Source organism: Lissotriton helveticus, chromosome 5_1, assembly GCF_964261635.1.
Source record: "Lissotriton helveticus chromosome 5_1, aLisHel1.1, whole genome shotgun sequence".
Classification (NCBI taxonomy): domain Eukaryota; kingdom Metazoa; phylum Chordata; class Amphibia; order Caudata; family Salamandridae; genus Lissotriton; species Lissotriton helveticus.
The window spans coordinates 594500990-594516159 of record NC_136065.1 but is presented as its reverse complement, the minus strand read 5'-3'; the positions used below and the strand labels follow the sequence as shown (position 1 = coordinate 594516159).

At 42.6% G+C, this 15170-nt stretch overlaps 1 protein-coding gene across 2 annotated transcripts in view; it reads right to left on the bottom strand.

Annotated features, from left to right (window-relative positions):
- The window catches only part of PLAC9 (placenta associated 9), a 192014-nt gene that overhangs the window by 22345 nt on the left and 154499 nt on the right, over positions 1-15170 (bottom strand). For both annotated transcript variants that reach the window (XM_078641020.1, XM_078641021.1), the window contains exon 3: positions 3423-3546. In XM_078641020.1, coding sequence (XP_078497146.1) covers positions 3423-3546 — 124 coding nt within the window. The remainder of the gene's footprint in view (positions 1-3422; positions 3547-15170) is intronic.

Here is a 15170-nt window from a genome sequence, read left to right as displayed (position 1 = left end):
GACTGTATAATAGTACATTGAAGAATAGGTAATGATGTCCCTGTCCCAGTACACATATAGTTGTATCTCTGGTGGTCCTGCACTTGATTATGTAATTTCTTCTTACAACACATTTAATGGTTTTTACAAACTGGATGTCATTGATACTATGTGACCATAACATTTTATTATGTTCTGTTGATGTATCCATAACTAAAACTGATGTTCGGAATCAAAATGGAGTCCCGCTGTCCAGGAATAAATCTAGTGGCTGCACTAATATGGGTGAAATATTTTTCAGAGTTATACACAGCAAAAGAAGAGATGCTTTCATTCCACTGGTTGAAGTGTCCGTCTGTAGGGAGTCGATTGATGAGTATGGCCCTCCGTCTGTGACTCTGATTAACAATTTGATCTCTAAAGCAAGATATTCAGGGACCATAGACCCTGATAAAAGCTCAATTTCCTTCATAAAGAGGGATGTTTCTTGATGGTCTTTTCATTTTAGCTTTTAACTTTTATTACTGTAAAGGGGTTATTACAATATCTTGGAAGGGCAGTATAGTAGTTCCGCTGTATAAAAATGGAGATAGCACCTTACCCAAGAAATATAGACAGATTGCACTGCTTGGTGCAGTAGAGAAAATCTGTGCTAAAAGCATATTAGAGCGTCTACAAGGTTGGGCAACAGAAAGGGATATCCTACCCTTGCTACAAGGCAGTTCTAGGAATAATTGTTCCACCATCGAAAACACTGCCATTTTGCAAGTAATTCTAGAAAAATATGCAGGGTTCAGAGGCAGATTTGTCCTACATTATGGAAGAAACTTGTTACATTGAAAATGATATCTGCCATATTACATTTAATAATAGCCTTATATAGCTCTAACAGGTGCCAAGTTCTCAGTTGAGGGGCGGGGGGTGGAAGGGGGTCCCAGGGTGTCCCTTCAAAAATAAAAACAAATAATGTCTTTTAGCCACATTATTATTTTCCTTATAGAGCTATGATTTATGTATTCTATATGCGGTAGAGACAACTGACCTAAAGAGTTTGGCTTAAATGGATACAGTTGAGGAGAAAATCCTCCGTACGCTATGTTCCTGGAATTTATCCGCATCAGTAGGTACGATATGGTTCGAATTAAGTCTAACCCATTGCATAATTAATGGAAATGTCAGTGGTTTTGCTCTGGGGATTACACTGGGTTCATTCAGAACAGACATCATTAAGACAATTAGCTATTGAAAGTTTTAAATGAATAGTTTTTACTATTTTCTGCAAAAATGTATTACTTGCTTTAGATTTGTTAAGTTAGAAAAATAATTCTTTATTGGGATATCTATGTGCACTTTAAAGCTATTTCTTAGAAACTCCTGCACAGCTCTTAGCATGCAGATAGATTGGGACTCCGGTATTAACAGAAATACGTTCTCTTTCATCAGCTCTTTCTGTAGGGTAAAAACTCCACAAATATACTCAAAGTAGAATCTGGGTCATGGTGTTTGAAGAGTAATTCGCATGAGACTGAATTTGCTGCCTTTGAGGCATAATGGGAGCATTGGAAAAAGTAAAAGAGGGAAGATCATATATGTGATCTGTGTAAAGAAGATGTTCAAGATTTGGATCATGTTTTATTTATATACGCATCGCTACATGTTTACGGGGGATTTACTTGAATCCACTTTTAAAGGATATGGAATGTTCACTATGGAGAAGCCACACTCATTTTGAATTTCCCCATAAAATGAAATGGTATGTTATAGAATTTTTTTATTCTTTTGAAGCTTTTTATCTGTATATTGAGACTTGTGTATTTGTATAATCAGACCCCCCAGGTTATAGCGGCATGGATTGGCAAATTTAGCGGCACAAAAATGAAAATTTAGCGGCACAAATATAGAAATTTAGCGGCATTTTATTTTGGGTTTTTTTCGACAACAAACACAGATATCTTATTGTTTGAGCCTTTCACAGCATGCCCCAGATATTTTGGACAGCAATTGAAATATATATATCAAAACAATTTAAGTTTGTAGTCGGTAGAAACGAATGCACAGCTACACACAGCTACAACATGAATTAATCTGTGGGCAACCCTGTGACAAAAAGCACCGGAAAGAAAAATGGACTTTGGTCCCCAAGGAATGCAACGTGGGCCCCCTGGGCCCGCCGCGTGCCCTGTGTGCGGGCCCCACCGGAAAGGCAACAAATGGAATTTTGGCCCCCCCGGGCCCGCCGCGTGCCCAGTGTGCGGCGGGCCCCCACAGCAGCAAAATAAATAAAAAATATGGAATTTTGCCCCCCCCCCGGGGCCCGCCGCGTGCCCCGTGTGTGGCGGGCACCCACAGCAGCAAAATAAATAAAAGATATGGAATTTTGGCCCCCTGGCCCCCCCGGGGCCCGCTGCATGCCCAGTGTGCCCACAACAAAGTAAAAAAAGAGAATTTTTGCCGCCCGGGGCCCGCCGCGTGCCCCCTGTGCGGCGGGCCCCCACAGGGAAGGCAACAGATGGAATTTTGCCCCCCGGGGCCCGCCGCGTGCCCCATGTGCGGCAGGCCCGCACAGCAGCAAAATAAATAAACAAATATGGGATTTTGGCCACCCGGGGCCCGGCGCGTGCCACGTCTGCTCTGCGGCGGGCCCCCACAGCACAGTAGCAGCCAGCGTACCTGATCACTGATCGGGTCTCGCCTCGTGTCCGGTCGGGTCGGGTAGTTGTTCCCCTCCTCTGCCTCCTGGTTCGGGTGGGTGTCGTCTCTGCTGCCCTGCTCCCTTGCTGCTTCTCTGTGGTGTCCGCCGCCGTCGCAATATAACTGGGAGGGATGAGAGGAGAGGAGAGGAGAGACGTATTGGCTCACGTCTCCCGTCCAATCGGCGGATTTCGCGGCCGGTTTGCCAAAAATCGCGGCATTTGCACAAAGATGCAAATTTCGCGGTTTTTTTTGCAAATCGCGAAATTGCGATAAGCTGGAGGGTCTGTATAATTGTGTTTCATGTAAGTTTAATGATGTGTACTTGTGAACCTCGTTGAAGGCTCTTATATTGTATTATAAAATCAATCGGATATTAGGGAGGAAGATAATGTGTGACTGCTGGGTCTCAGAAGCTCAGTTAGACTCTTCACATTACATCTAATTGTAGGAGAGAACTGATTCACTACAAACTCGCAGGCACGCATAATGCAAGGGAGCTCTGTCTTTGACATGGAAGTGCTTCCTGCTCTACTATGCAATATTCCGCCACCATCAGAGCTTTAGCCAACGTCTCCTGCACAAGCCTGGAAAAGAAGATGCTGAACTGTTTGACAATACACTGAGCTGGATGAGGCCATGGTCCTTATTCATTCATCAAATATGTTGCGTTTTGTCTCAATGTCCATGGACACTGTATTAATTGAAAAAGTAAAAGAAAGCTTCTCAGATAAATCCAAAATCATACTCACCTTCCTCAAAGATGTCGATGACTGGATTGCTGGTTCCAACAGGGGGGTGCCATGCAGGGTTTGCCATGGTATCCATGAGCGTCCTAACCTCAGAGTACAGGTGTTCAATCGTTTTCTCCACCTTCTGACAGAAATAAGGGAAGAGTGATTCAAACTGGGAAGAAGAGGAAGCAGCATTATACACTTAACATGTAACGAATTATTGCTAAAGGCTGGAACTGCACTTTAGCTAGTACAGTGTGTCCTTTTGTAGCCTTTAAAGATATGCTCTTTTCATGTTCTTCAGGGTGGTTAATCTGTACGTGATTATCTTGTAGTGTTGTGCACAGTCAAGTCAGTTTTATTGATTTAATCCCATTCCATCGACAATAATATATGAATGACATACATCAAATAAAACAACTTATTGCTCAAATGTGAGGAAGTGCAACGGTGCAATAACGGCCTAGCTTAACATATCTTTATTTCATTTAGAAATTTAAGTATACTGTAGCACAATATTTAATATGTGGGAAATAAACCTAAGGTTAGGATGCCAGTGACTTTATACAAATTAAAATGCCGAAAGCAAGGACCTAACTATTTTGCACAAAACGGGCCAAGGTAAGAACATATTAAAAGAATGAGATTCAAATCCTGTACTCCATTATTACAAAGCGTACGTACACATTGATAATTGGGAATTCCCCTCCTACTACTTCCATAATTGGTCGTCTGTCTGCTGCTCACAATAAAATCCTGGTTCTTAGGCCAAAAAGAAATATGGTTACATCTTCCCCAATATGACCGTTGTTAAAATAGTGGTATAACTTTTCAAAGAAGTGTAATGTAATTTGTCCAATTTAAAATGAAGCATTTTTACCAACGTTTTTTGTACTAGAGGGAAATAGTTATAAGGAACGTATTCTGCCCCATTGGAAAGACTTGGTGGTATTTTGGCCATGTACATTTTTATCAGATGTTTTAAGTGTCTTTTACCAACTGATTTATGAAATAAATTGATGGGTCTGCTTTGTGCAAGGGTTTTCGAGCCATTTTGCACAATATGTGGTTTCAAATCTAGATTCTGTGAGAAAATTCTTCCAAGGTAAGAATACATTTTCTCACAAGCAGTTTGCTCCAAATTTACAATGAAACGCTAGCAGAGAAAACAAGGAATTTACTTTTTTGCACATTAATTTAAATAGTGTTTCTCAGACTATTTGTGGAGAGTATTTACATTTCTTTGTAAGCCAGTGGTGGGGGGTGGTGTTAAGGCCAATACAATTAAATCATTAGTATAAAAAAGTGAATGGCAAATTTCTTTACTTCAAAGAACATTATTAATGGAGCAAAAAAGGTTTAGTAAATCACTTAAGTACAAAGAAATAAGTAAAGGAGCTAACATACAACCCTCTCTTAGGCCATTTTTAGTCGAAAATGGCTCTGAAAGCCCCTGTCATGCCCAACAGCACTTTACACCAGGTTATTAAGTGTAAGGCACCTGTTCATCTTAACCACTTGGGAGCTAGTAAACAAACCTCCCCAGTGCTGCGCTGTCCATTATCCGGTGCTGAACTGGACGTCCAGCGGTCGCACGCAGCACTGGGGAGGTAGTGCCCGTGACGACCGTTGGCCGACGGCAGCACTTAAGGGGTTAACAATGCAGCAGATAAATCAATATGCGCATGTTTTTCCCAAAAGAACCGGACAATCAACCCAGTCAAAGGCCAAGGAGAATTCAATCAAAGCAGCACAGATTGGTTGTTTTTTCAACTTTATGAACTTATCTTAACTTGTTTGTAGGATCACTATGTTGTCTAGCATAGAGTGTTTTTTTTCTAAAGCTAGATTGTCCCCAGGGCAGACACCTCTCCTTTTTGGCCCAATCATCAAGGCATTCATGTCTGCTTTTGGCGAAAATCTTGCCAGCAGTGCCCAGTAAAGCTATCTGCCTGTTTATTTGGGGATTAATTTTGAGCCCTTTCTTCTACAATGGAGGGATTATACTCCAAGTCCATGATGTGAGTATGATACCTGAGCAATAACAACAGGAAAATAAGGGTTCTAGAATGTTTCCCCAATCTCTTGCATTAGATGTCATAACAGATAGGGGAATTTTATCTGGGTCTATTGCTTCAGAGTACTGCGCAGAAGAAATCTACTTTTTAAACTGGGATGTAGGCGGAGCAAATTCTAATAAAATTAATGGGGATAAATCCTCAGTTGACTAGGAATTAAATAAAAAAGTCCAGTCTGACGAATAGCCCTTATATAATTTGACGCAGTTCTACATCCAGTCCTCTTGAGAGATGGCAATAGAAGAGGGTTTGGATCGCGTTTGGCATAGAGTTGCAAAAATTTGCCAACATTTCCTTGAATAATATCCTCTGTAGTCTTGGATAAATCATGTCCTAGCAAATCCGCCTGTGCTTCCTCTAGTTTTAATCTTACTTTTCTTTGTTGTTTTTTTTAGATGGTTAATCTTGATAGCCCTTATAGGGCAGTGATGAAAAAATTGTTTATGTATCAAAGAATGTAACCCCCCCCCCGGGATGCCACACTCTGAAGTCCAATCCAATTCAATTCAAATTGACTTTATTTCGGATATATTGCAATCCATAAAAGTACACACAATAGACCATTCATAATAAAAACATCACAGTAATCACAAAGTCAATCTTAAATTACATACAACTCAGATGTATCATAAAAAAAGAGTGCATTGACAGAATCAAAGTAAAAAAATGCAAGTAAGGTCCATATACAGAATATACGAAATAAAGTGCAATAGTGCCATAAACTATAGTTAATGCATATTTACTCATCCAAACAGTTTCTTAATCTCATAGTCATTTTTAAAAATTCTAACACCTGGAGGACACTGTCAGAATGCAGCAACTGTAAGTACATAAGGGCGGGTCTAATTTGGTTAAAATTTAATTTCTTTAAAAGAGTAACCAGATACCGCTTTCGGGGATATTCATAAAATGTACATAAAAATATAAAATGCAGCATATCCTGTGGAGACTTCCCGTCGCAGCCACAGGGAGCTGCTGGTTTCTTAAAAATGTCCGACTTGGGTCTAATTAAAAGCTGATGAAAGATGTTAAACCTGAAACGGGTCAGCAAAAATTTCTCATGGGTGGTGAAGGAGCATGTTAGATACAATTCCATTGAATTACAAGTTCTCAACATGATATACATTCTAACATTAGGTTTCAGGAGCTCTACTTCATCTCTTACAGCATTACGGTTCAGGAAGAAAGCTCTCTTAATTGCAGCAGCATCACCCTTAACTATATCCCCCGGGTTATCAAACAGGTTCAGGCGGCCAAGCTTCAAAAATTGGGACTTCAAATATTTAAGCCAGGGTACACGCATTGCGTGGTCAAGCGATAAGAGATCCTCCATTATCAAGTGGGTCAGAGGGATTGCATCACTTAACCATAGTTTTACCCAGCACAACAACGGTTTCAGTCCAACAATGTCTGATAAATGCAAACAGCCAAGTTCTTCATGAGCAGCTAAATTCGGTGTGCTCCCAGGGACACACAACAGACGCTTTAAAAATTTATTTTCAACTATTTGAAGTTGATCATCGTTTGTGTAGCCCCAAATCTCGCTTCCGTATACTGCAGTGGCTATGGATTTAGCGTTATATAGTTTCATCATAGCCACGATTGGCTTTTTCCCCAATTTAGAGGCAAAATTGAAGATAGAAGCATTTACCCTGGACATTTCCCCCTTCTTCTTGGCCAAATGTGGGGCCCAACTCATCTTCGTATCAAATAAAACACCCAGGTAGGAAAACGACTGGGTGATGGGTATCGGAACATCATTCAGTTTAAAATTGAACTTCTTCTTAGGTTGACGGCCAACATGCATTATGAAGGATTTTGAATTGTTGACCGTAAGGTCCCCATCAGACATAAATTTATTAAATCCATTCAAAAGTGCCTGAAGACCTAATTCTGTTCGTGAAATTAAGACCGCATCGTCGGCATATAAAAGCAAAGGAATACCCCTCGCACCCGCCCTAGGACAATCAGATTTTATCTCCTGTAATTCAGCCTCCAGGTCATTTATATAAAAATTAAAAAGGTAAGGGGCCATAATGCACCCCTGACGTACACCTTTATTAATTGGAAAACAACCCGTGGTTTCCCCGGTCGAAGAATACCTCACGTTGGCTCTTGTTTCATTGTGCAGATCCGCAAGGAACTCCACAATACCCCCGTCTATTCCCTTGTCCTTCATGGTCCTCCACAGCCTCCCCCTGTTGACGCAGTCAAAGGCTGAGGACAGATCCATGAAGGCAAGATGAATTGCTCCCTTCTGAACGACAGTATATTTATTCAGAATAAGGAACAGGTTGAGACACTGAGTTATGATTCAGCGCCCCTCGCAAAAGCCATATTGAGAGATTGATAAAATGTGGTTCTCATTCGACCAACTTATTAGGCGTTGAAGTATAACCCTCCCCATGATCTTAACCATTGAATCAATTAGGGATATGGGTCGATAGCAGAATGCACTTCCCCTATCTCCCTTCTTGAATACAGGGACTATAGTTGATAGTCCCCAAGATTCTGGACAACCCACTGTGGCCGCAGCATTAAATACGGCGACCAGAATGGGAGCCCAAAAAGCTGGATCAGACTTGTAAAGATCGGGGGGTATTCCGTCAGGCCCTGGCGCTTTATTAGCAGTGAGGCCCATTATGGCTGCCAAGACCTCACTCTTATAAAAAATAATAGGGCTAACCCTGTCATAGGTGGCATCAGCCATGGATCCAGGATTTTCAGAATAATATAAATTTTTAAAGTGGCCTTCCCATTCCTCTTTGGTTATACAGCAAACAATTCCGTCACCAGGGTCCTCGGTCAAGAAAGGTTTCTTAACCAAAGCCCAGAATTTGGTGCTGCTATTCAGGGTAGAGGGGTCAAGCAATTCCTCCCACGCCTCTTTCTTCAGTAGCTCCTTACGAGAGATAGTAATAGCCTTATATTCCTTTCTACAGAGTTTTACAACCTCCCGATCCCTCGGGGAAGCTGACAAAGCAAGCCTCAACTTGCGAGCAGCTACAGTGCAATCATGACTAAACCATCTCGGTCCTACTTTTGCGTGGGTTTTATTAGGAACAGATAGGAACGCTGACACCTTCTCCGCTATATTTTGATAAGCCTCTAGAACCAATTTAGGTTCACCTCCCCCGTTAATACAAACGTCAATGTCCTCTGCACACCCTTCAGAGATGTTTTTATAGAGTGCATCCGCGGAGTCAATTGACCATTTTAACCGCCTCCTCCCATCTGTTGTGCCAAGACTTCCTTGGACAGTACTTTTAGGACAATTCTTCCCCCATGGACAGTTCAGACAAATTGTGACAGGGTTATGGTCACTAAATTCACTAGGGAGGATACAGAAAGAATCTAAAAAAGTTTGCATAGTCCTCGAGACAAGTATATGGTCAATAAAGGTACCCCTGCCATGTCCCTTAAAAGTAGGGATATCAAAACAGTATGAAGGGTCTACCGCCGTTCCCCTCACGGCTCCGCCCGATGGCGACCTCGCAGGTGAGTCTCTGGTGTTCCCCCGCTGGCTCCCGGGGGGTCAGCCTTTTACTGGCGCCTCCGGGCGCTCTCGGCGCGTCACGAGCGCGCTGCCTGCCTCAGGGACCGCTGGGAAGTGTAGTCCCTGGTCGCGGTTAGCGTCCGCCTGCTACCGCCGTTCCCCTCACGGCTCCGCCCGATGGCGACCTCGCAGGTGAGTCTCTGGTGTTCCCCACTCTGAAGTATCTTGGACTCACTTTGGACTGCCAAATAGTTAAATGTTTCTGAGCTGGAGGTACTCATGGTCATTGCTGGCATCCAGCACTCAAAAGTTTTAATCATGGTGTTGTTCGTTGACTATGCCATCTCTCTACAAAAGCAGGGAAGTCAGACCATAACTTGAGTAATGGAATTGACATTCCAAAATAGCCTTCCATTTTTTTCCACTTCCTCCAAGCTGCCATGAGGATTCCAGATGTTATCCTTTAATAAAGGTCAATGTAACCACTCTGTGAGTATAGCATGGTCATTTAATGTATTCTGGTAACCCTCACTGCAAAAAGTAAATTGAATAGGGCATTGTTACAGATCATATAATCAGTTACAGAAGAACAAGTTGGACCAAATCTGGTTGGTTTCACTGTAAATCCTGCATCAAAAAAGCCATGAATAATTATGCAACCTAATTCCCTTAGTTTAGACAGAAAGATGGATCCTCTCTCGTCTGCCTTCCCTTCTCTTAGCCAAATGTTCAGCAGAATTGCCCAAGGTTTCTCTATTTCCTTTTCCAGAAATAAATCAATATTGAAGATTGAACTTTTCGCATTAGAGTCTCCCACTATTAATCTGTTAATATTCACTCTCGGGGGGGGGGGGGGGGGGGGGAGAATGGGTGGTTGAGTAAAAGAGATAAGATAGATAAAAAACTTCCCATCATTTCTATGCCGGGAGGATTTGTAGGGAATGGCCTTAAACCTTGGATATTTTTGTCAAAAAGTGAAATGGTTTGAAAGATCTCCGTGTATTTTGGTGAGAGCAAAATTAAGTGTCCACCACTTGCATCACCCTTGGTATTAACTGAGGCAGGGTTGGAAATCACATAATAATTCTCGACTATGACACGTTCCTCTACGATCCACATTTCTTGGAGGCAGATTATGTCCACGCTGGAGCTGCACAATAACTGCTGTTTTTCAAAATTAGTCAGAAGACCTGCCACCTTCCAGGACCAAATAGATAAGGGCTATAATTGCTTTTGGGCAGTTGTTAAATTATTACTACAATGTATTGCCCTTGCCACCCATATCCAGTAAATTTCCTCCTCCCCTGTGAATTGAGTGTGGGGGTTTACATTGTGTGAAAACCTTATATTTATTCTGACTACAGGTGGTTGTAAGAGGTATCACTGATTCGTTTGACGAAGATAATGATCCAATGGAATGTGGAGTTCCAGATACAGCCTTAGTTTTGTTCTAAGAGCTCAACAGGGTGTTGAGGATTGATTTTTGTTGAACCTTGGGTGGCATTTGCTTCAGATGAATGTCAATGTCTCTGCAATGGAATAGTCACTTGTTCGCAAGATCATTGGGGGATAAAATTCGAGTGATATGTTACTTCTGATATGGGAAGTCCAGAATCGGATTCTCTCTGGATTTTTGGCTCTATTTCATACACATCTGCGAGGATATTAAATATGATTCTCGGGCAATGATTATAGAGAAAGTTTCCATCTAACAGCTGAGGCACCTCTCCATGGCTGCTGGTAACTCAAGTGTCTTAACTTGGCCATTTCTATCTTGTGTCTGCGAATTGTACCGTTCTTCTTACCCTGGTATTTATTTGTCTTTACATATGGCCAATTTGTTGAATTAAGGATGACTTATGAGGCCCCTGTACTACTTCTTCTGGTTTTTTGGTGATTTATTTTCAGCAGAGTTGTTCTCGGGCAGCCACTCTTTCTTCTCAGAAGGTGGCGTTTTATTTTTCTTGTTGAGGAAAATCGGAAAGAGAGGACGATTTGTGAAGTTTCCTCTAAGGGAGAAGCATCATTCATAAACCTTCCCCGAATATTAGCAACAGAAAGTAATCCTGAAAGAAAAAATCTATGCCAGCTAATTTGGACTTAATAGTAATGTTGTAAATGACATTTTATCATCTTTTCCACTGGCAAAAAAGCTTGTGTGCTTTTATCAAATTAGGTGGAGTTTTAAGTGTAATGCAATTTGTCCATGAATGACAAACGAAAATCAATCCGATACTACATTTCTTTTTAAAGAAATGCACTTTTTTTTAAAAAGAATGTATGGTATCCCCTATGTAAATTTAGAAACCTATGTCAATCAGGTTGAATGGGATAGTAAGGCCGCTATGGGCACTGCGATTGTTAGCAGATGGAAGGCCAGTGGCTTTGTGAAGCTAGCTGATTTCTTGGTTAATGATAAATGGACAACCTGGAAAGCGATACAACCTCTAATCAGCAGTAGTAAAATGTGATTGCAATGGTCCTGAAGTGCTTTTAATGGCACCCTACAGTACATTGACCCCAAGACTATATCAGACAGAGACGAGTTGGCAAAAAATCCTTCCTACATTAAGAAATTGGGGTTTTGGAATAGAGATCTGCTTTCAGTGGATAAAGTCGATGTCTATGGTTGGATTTCTACAAAATGATTGAGAGGTTGATGTAGTACAGACCAAGGACATCTGGTGAAAAATAATGAGGTAATTTTACAACAGCACGAGGAGCGAATTTTTTAAAAAAAAGCACATTTTCCCAAAATGGCTCATGTATAGTACCCCTCAACTTCTAAATAAAATGAATGTGGGATGCCCCAATCAGTGTTTCAGGTGCGTTATCTTGGGCACTGGAGACTGGCTGCAAATTATCTGGCACTGTAGTAAATTGGACAAGTTCAGGTATAGTATCTTTAGATTTTTGAAAAATCAGCTGCAGATTGAAATTTTCCAAACCCCTTGCTCTAGCTTTTGGGCTATTGCCCTATTCCAGTCATTGCGGCAAGACATTAGAAGTTTATCTTCATCTCATTGTATGAGGCATGATCATTGCTCCTACAAAAGCGGACATCCAAGCTTGTTCCCTGTTTTCTTGATTTGCCTAATACAATGCACTGGGTCGGGGGGTGGGGGTGGTGGGAGGAGAGAGACAGTGTGTTCTCTGCCCGATCGGGAAATTAGAAAAAATTCGATGAGTTATGCATTCTTCTTAAGTTAATTAAGGAGGCAGAAAGAGCTATGTTAATTGTTTATGGGGTGTATTGAGAATTGTGGACTGGATTAGACGTATTTATATATAGATTTTGGAATATGCGTTAGTAGATACTGTATGTGCACCATAACCTTTACATTTTCTATTTTGAATTACTGATGGACTTTGTGATGATGTTGGTTTCTGTACTGTACCTCCCGAATAAAATAAAAAAGTTCATTTGTCCTGGTTTTTATCGGTCCTCTTGGCATTATTTGATAAGCTAATGAGAATACTTAATTGTCAGCATCTCTAGAGTATGGTCCAATCATAGAATTGATTTCTCCAGTAAAGACAATATGGAGCAGAGTATTCTAGTTACATCCAAAAAATGCAATAGACAATTGAACATATTCCCCTGATGCATTAACATAATTCTCTATGTTAAGAATTAGGGTTGTAGATAGATTTGACCCCGTAGGAGGGCTATCAATTGGCGTACTTGGCGTTCTATTGAAAAAATCCAAGGATGTTTTTGTGGGACTTGATCTACTGGTGCTTTAATTTAGGATATATCAATGTCAGTAAGTGCAAAATCCATTTGACCAGTAGTACCCGGATTTAACTCTTCCTCTTTGTCACTTGCTGCTGCTGGCTGGAGTTTTTGTTTAGGGACATGGACCTGCACGCTGCTAACTCCAGGAGGGGGCACTTACCCGGAATTCTTCCCGCAATTCTTTCCGTTTGTGCCGGTTCCCGGGACTACACATCCCAGGCTTCCCTGAGGGAGGGCGCACCATTGACGTCACCTTAAGCGCCCGGAGGCGTTTAAATCAGCTCGGCGCGGGCCGCGTGTGGGCGCTGCCCGGGCCAAGGGCGGGCCCGTTCCGGCCCATCGTAGCCAGGAGTAGGCTGGGCTGGGCCACCCCCCTTTCATCTGCACTGCGCGCATCGTAAATGACTTGGACTTGGTCAGTGACATTTATTGATTTTATTTAATAATTATTTTTACTTCTTATTTTTTTTGTATTTTTTTTGCGCCCCATTTATATTTCTAAATGGCTACTAAACATAAAATCACCGGGCAGAGGGCTGGGGGTGGTGTGGCAGGCACCTTAGATGCTTTTTTAAACAGGGCAGAATCTGTTTTACAACATGAGATACTTTTAACAGAGAGAAGGCTTTCCCTGGGCCCGCTTACGGGGCAAAAAAGGTCTTCTTTGGGGGCCATTAGTAAAGCAAAATCCCCAGTGGAAGTCTCCCAACCCAAAACTGGTCTCAGTGCATATACTACTGACACAGGTTTTCAGCGGTGTCTGTTTTGATGGATTTAAACCCTGACGTGGGCGAAGTAGTAACATCAACCCTGAGGGATTCTAGTGACCTGGTAGTAGCTCTTTCCTCTGGAGTAACCACCCAGAGGGCCTCGTTGGGGCCATCCCAGGTTCCTGTATCAGATTCACCTGTCGCTTTGACTAGCCAGCTACCATCCCAGTTAAAATCTCCTAGGGTAGACAGGTTTGAGCGAGTTACTAGATCCAAAAGATTGACTGTTGATAATGAAGCTACAGGAGGTGTCTTTAAAACAGGGACAGATGGGATCCAAGAGGAGGGGATGGGGGAACCGCATGCTAAACGTGCAAGGGGTGGGATTGCTTAGAGGCCCAGAGCAAGTGTTAAAACCAAACCTAAATTACAACCCTGGGGGCTAGTGGAAAGTCGTCATTGAGACCTGGAATGGTGTCCCCGCCATCCAAAACGTAGATCATTTTATGGCAGGGTAAGGAGAAAGGAATCCAGACTACTGGAACCATATTGAGGTTTTGATTAGGGGCTTTTAGCGCCATTTTTTAATAGATTGGGGGCAATAGAGGAAAAATTAAGCCTCCTAACGCAAGGTACTAACCCGACTGTGAATTCAGAGGTGGTCAGGACAAATAACCACGTAGAGGGGGAGGGGAGCCCTGTAGTATCCTCTATATCAAGGCCTGGGGGTCGAAGTAGGGGGCGGGACCTCGAGGTGCTGGAGAACAATGCTTCTCATGTGCGCATTGATTGCGCACAGGTCCAGCAGCGTTCATTTGGCACCGCGGGCCATCCTCTGCAATTGAGAACAAGCTCCCAGGGGATGAATGGGTTGGCGAAAGGTGTGCAATTAGGTTCCCAAACTCTTTGTCCACAGGAGCCCACTCACAGTGAAGCTAGGGTTAGAGAAGCACCATACAGGGACGGCCTCAGTTTGATCCCATGTGGCAACCAAGTCTGCTTGGGACACTCTAGATCTCCCCCCGGCGGCTCGTCCCCTGGTCGTGATCTTGGCCGATGTACCAGCGCTAAGACCGGACCAAACTGAATCTTGGGGACAGCTGAGGAATAAAACAGCTGAATGGCTGACCAGACACAAAGGGTTTAGGGGAGCTATGTTTAATGATATTATCATGGTTCGTAGAGTAGCATGGGTGGGCCAGTCTCCTGAGAGTATAGCGGACTGTGTGGTTGTTCATTTTCAGACTCCATTGGTTGCCCAAATGATTTTAAAGGCTGAGGATCACCGCCCACTATCTTCTACCTCTATCTGGGCATTGCCACTGGGCTATTTTTACAAACCTCCTAAGAGAAACCTAAACCTAAACCTAAACGTGACACCTCGTTTCATATCAAATATAAATAGGTTTGAGGCGTTATCCGGGTTTGACGATCAGGATTGACTGAGTGTCATTAATGTAGCTCCGGTGAATGCACTAAATGATAGGGTGGTGGTTGAGGCTCAACCCCTTTCTGTTGCGTTTGGCATTCCAACTATGCCCCCACACCCCCCCGTTGGGCACTTTTAGCTCCTATCCACAACCAGATTCCAACTCCATGGCTGTGTGCCCAGGAAGGATATTTTAAAAATTATATCTTGGAATATAGCGGGTCTCAAGTCCAAAAGGGGAGACCGCAATTGGGAGCAACTTCTCGCCGGCGCGGATATAGTAGCCCTTCAGGAAACATGGGACGCGCAAGATT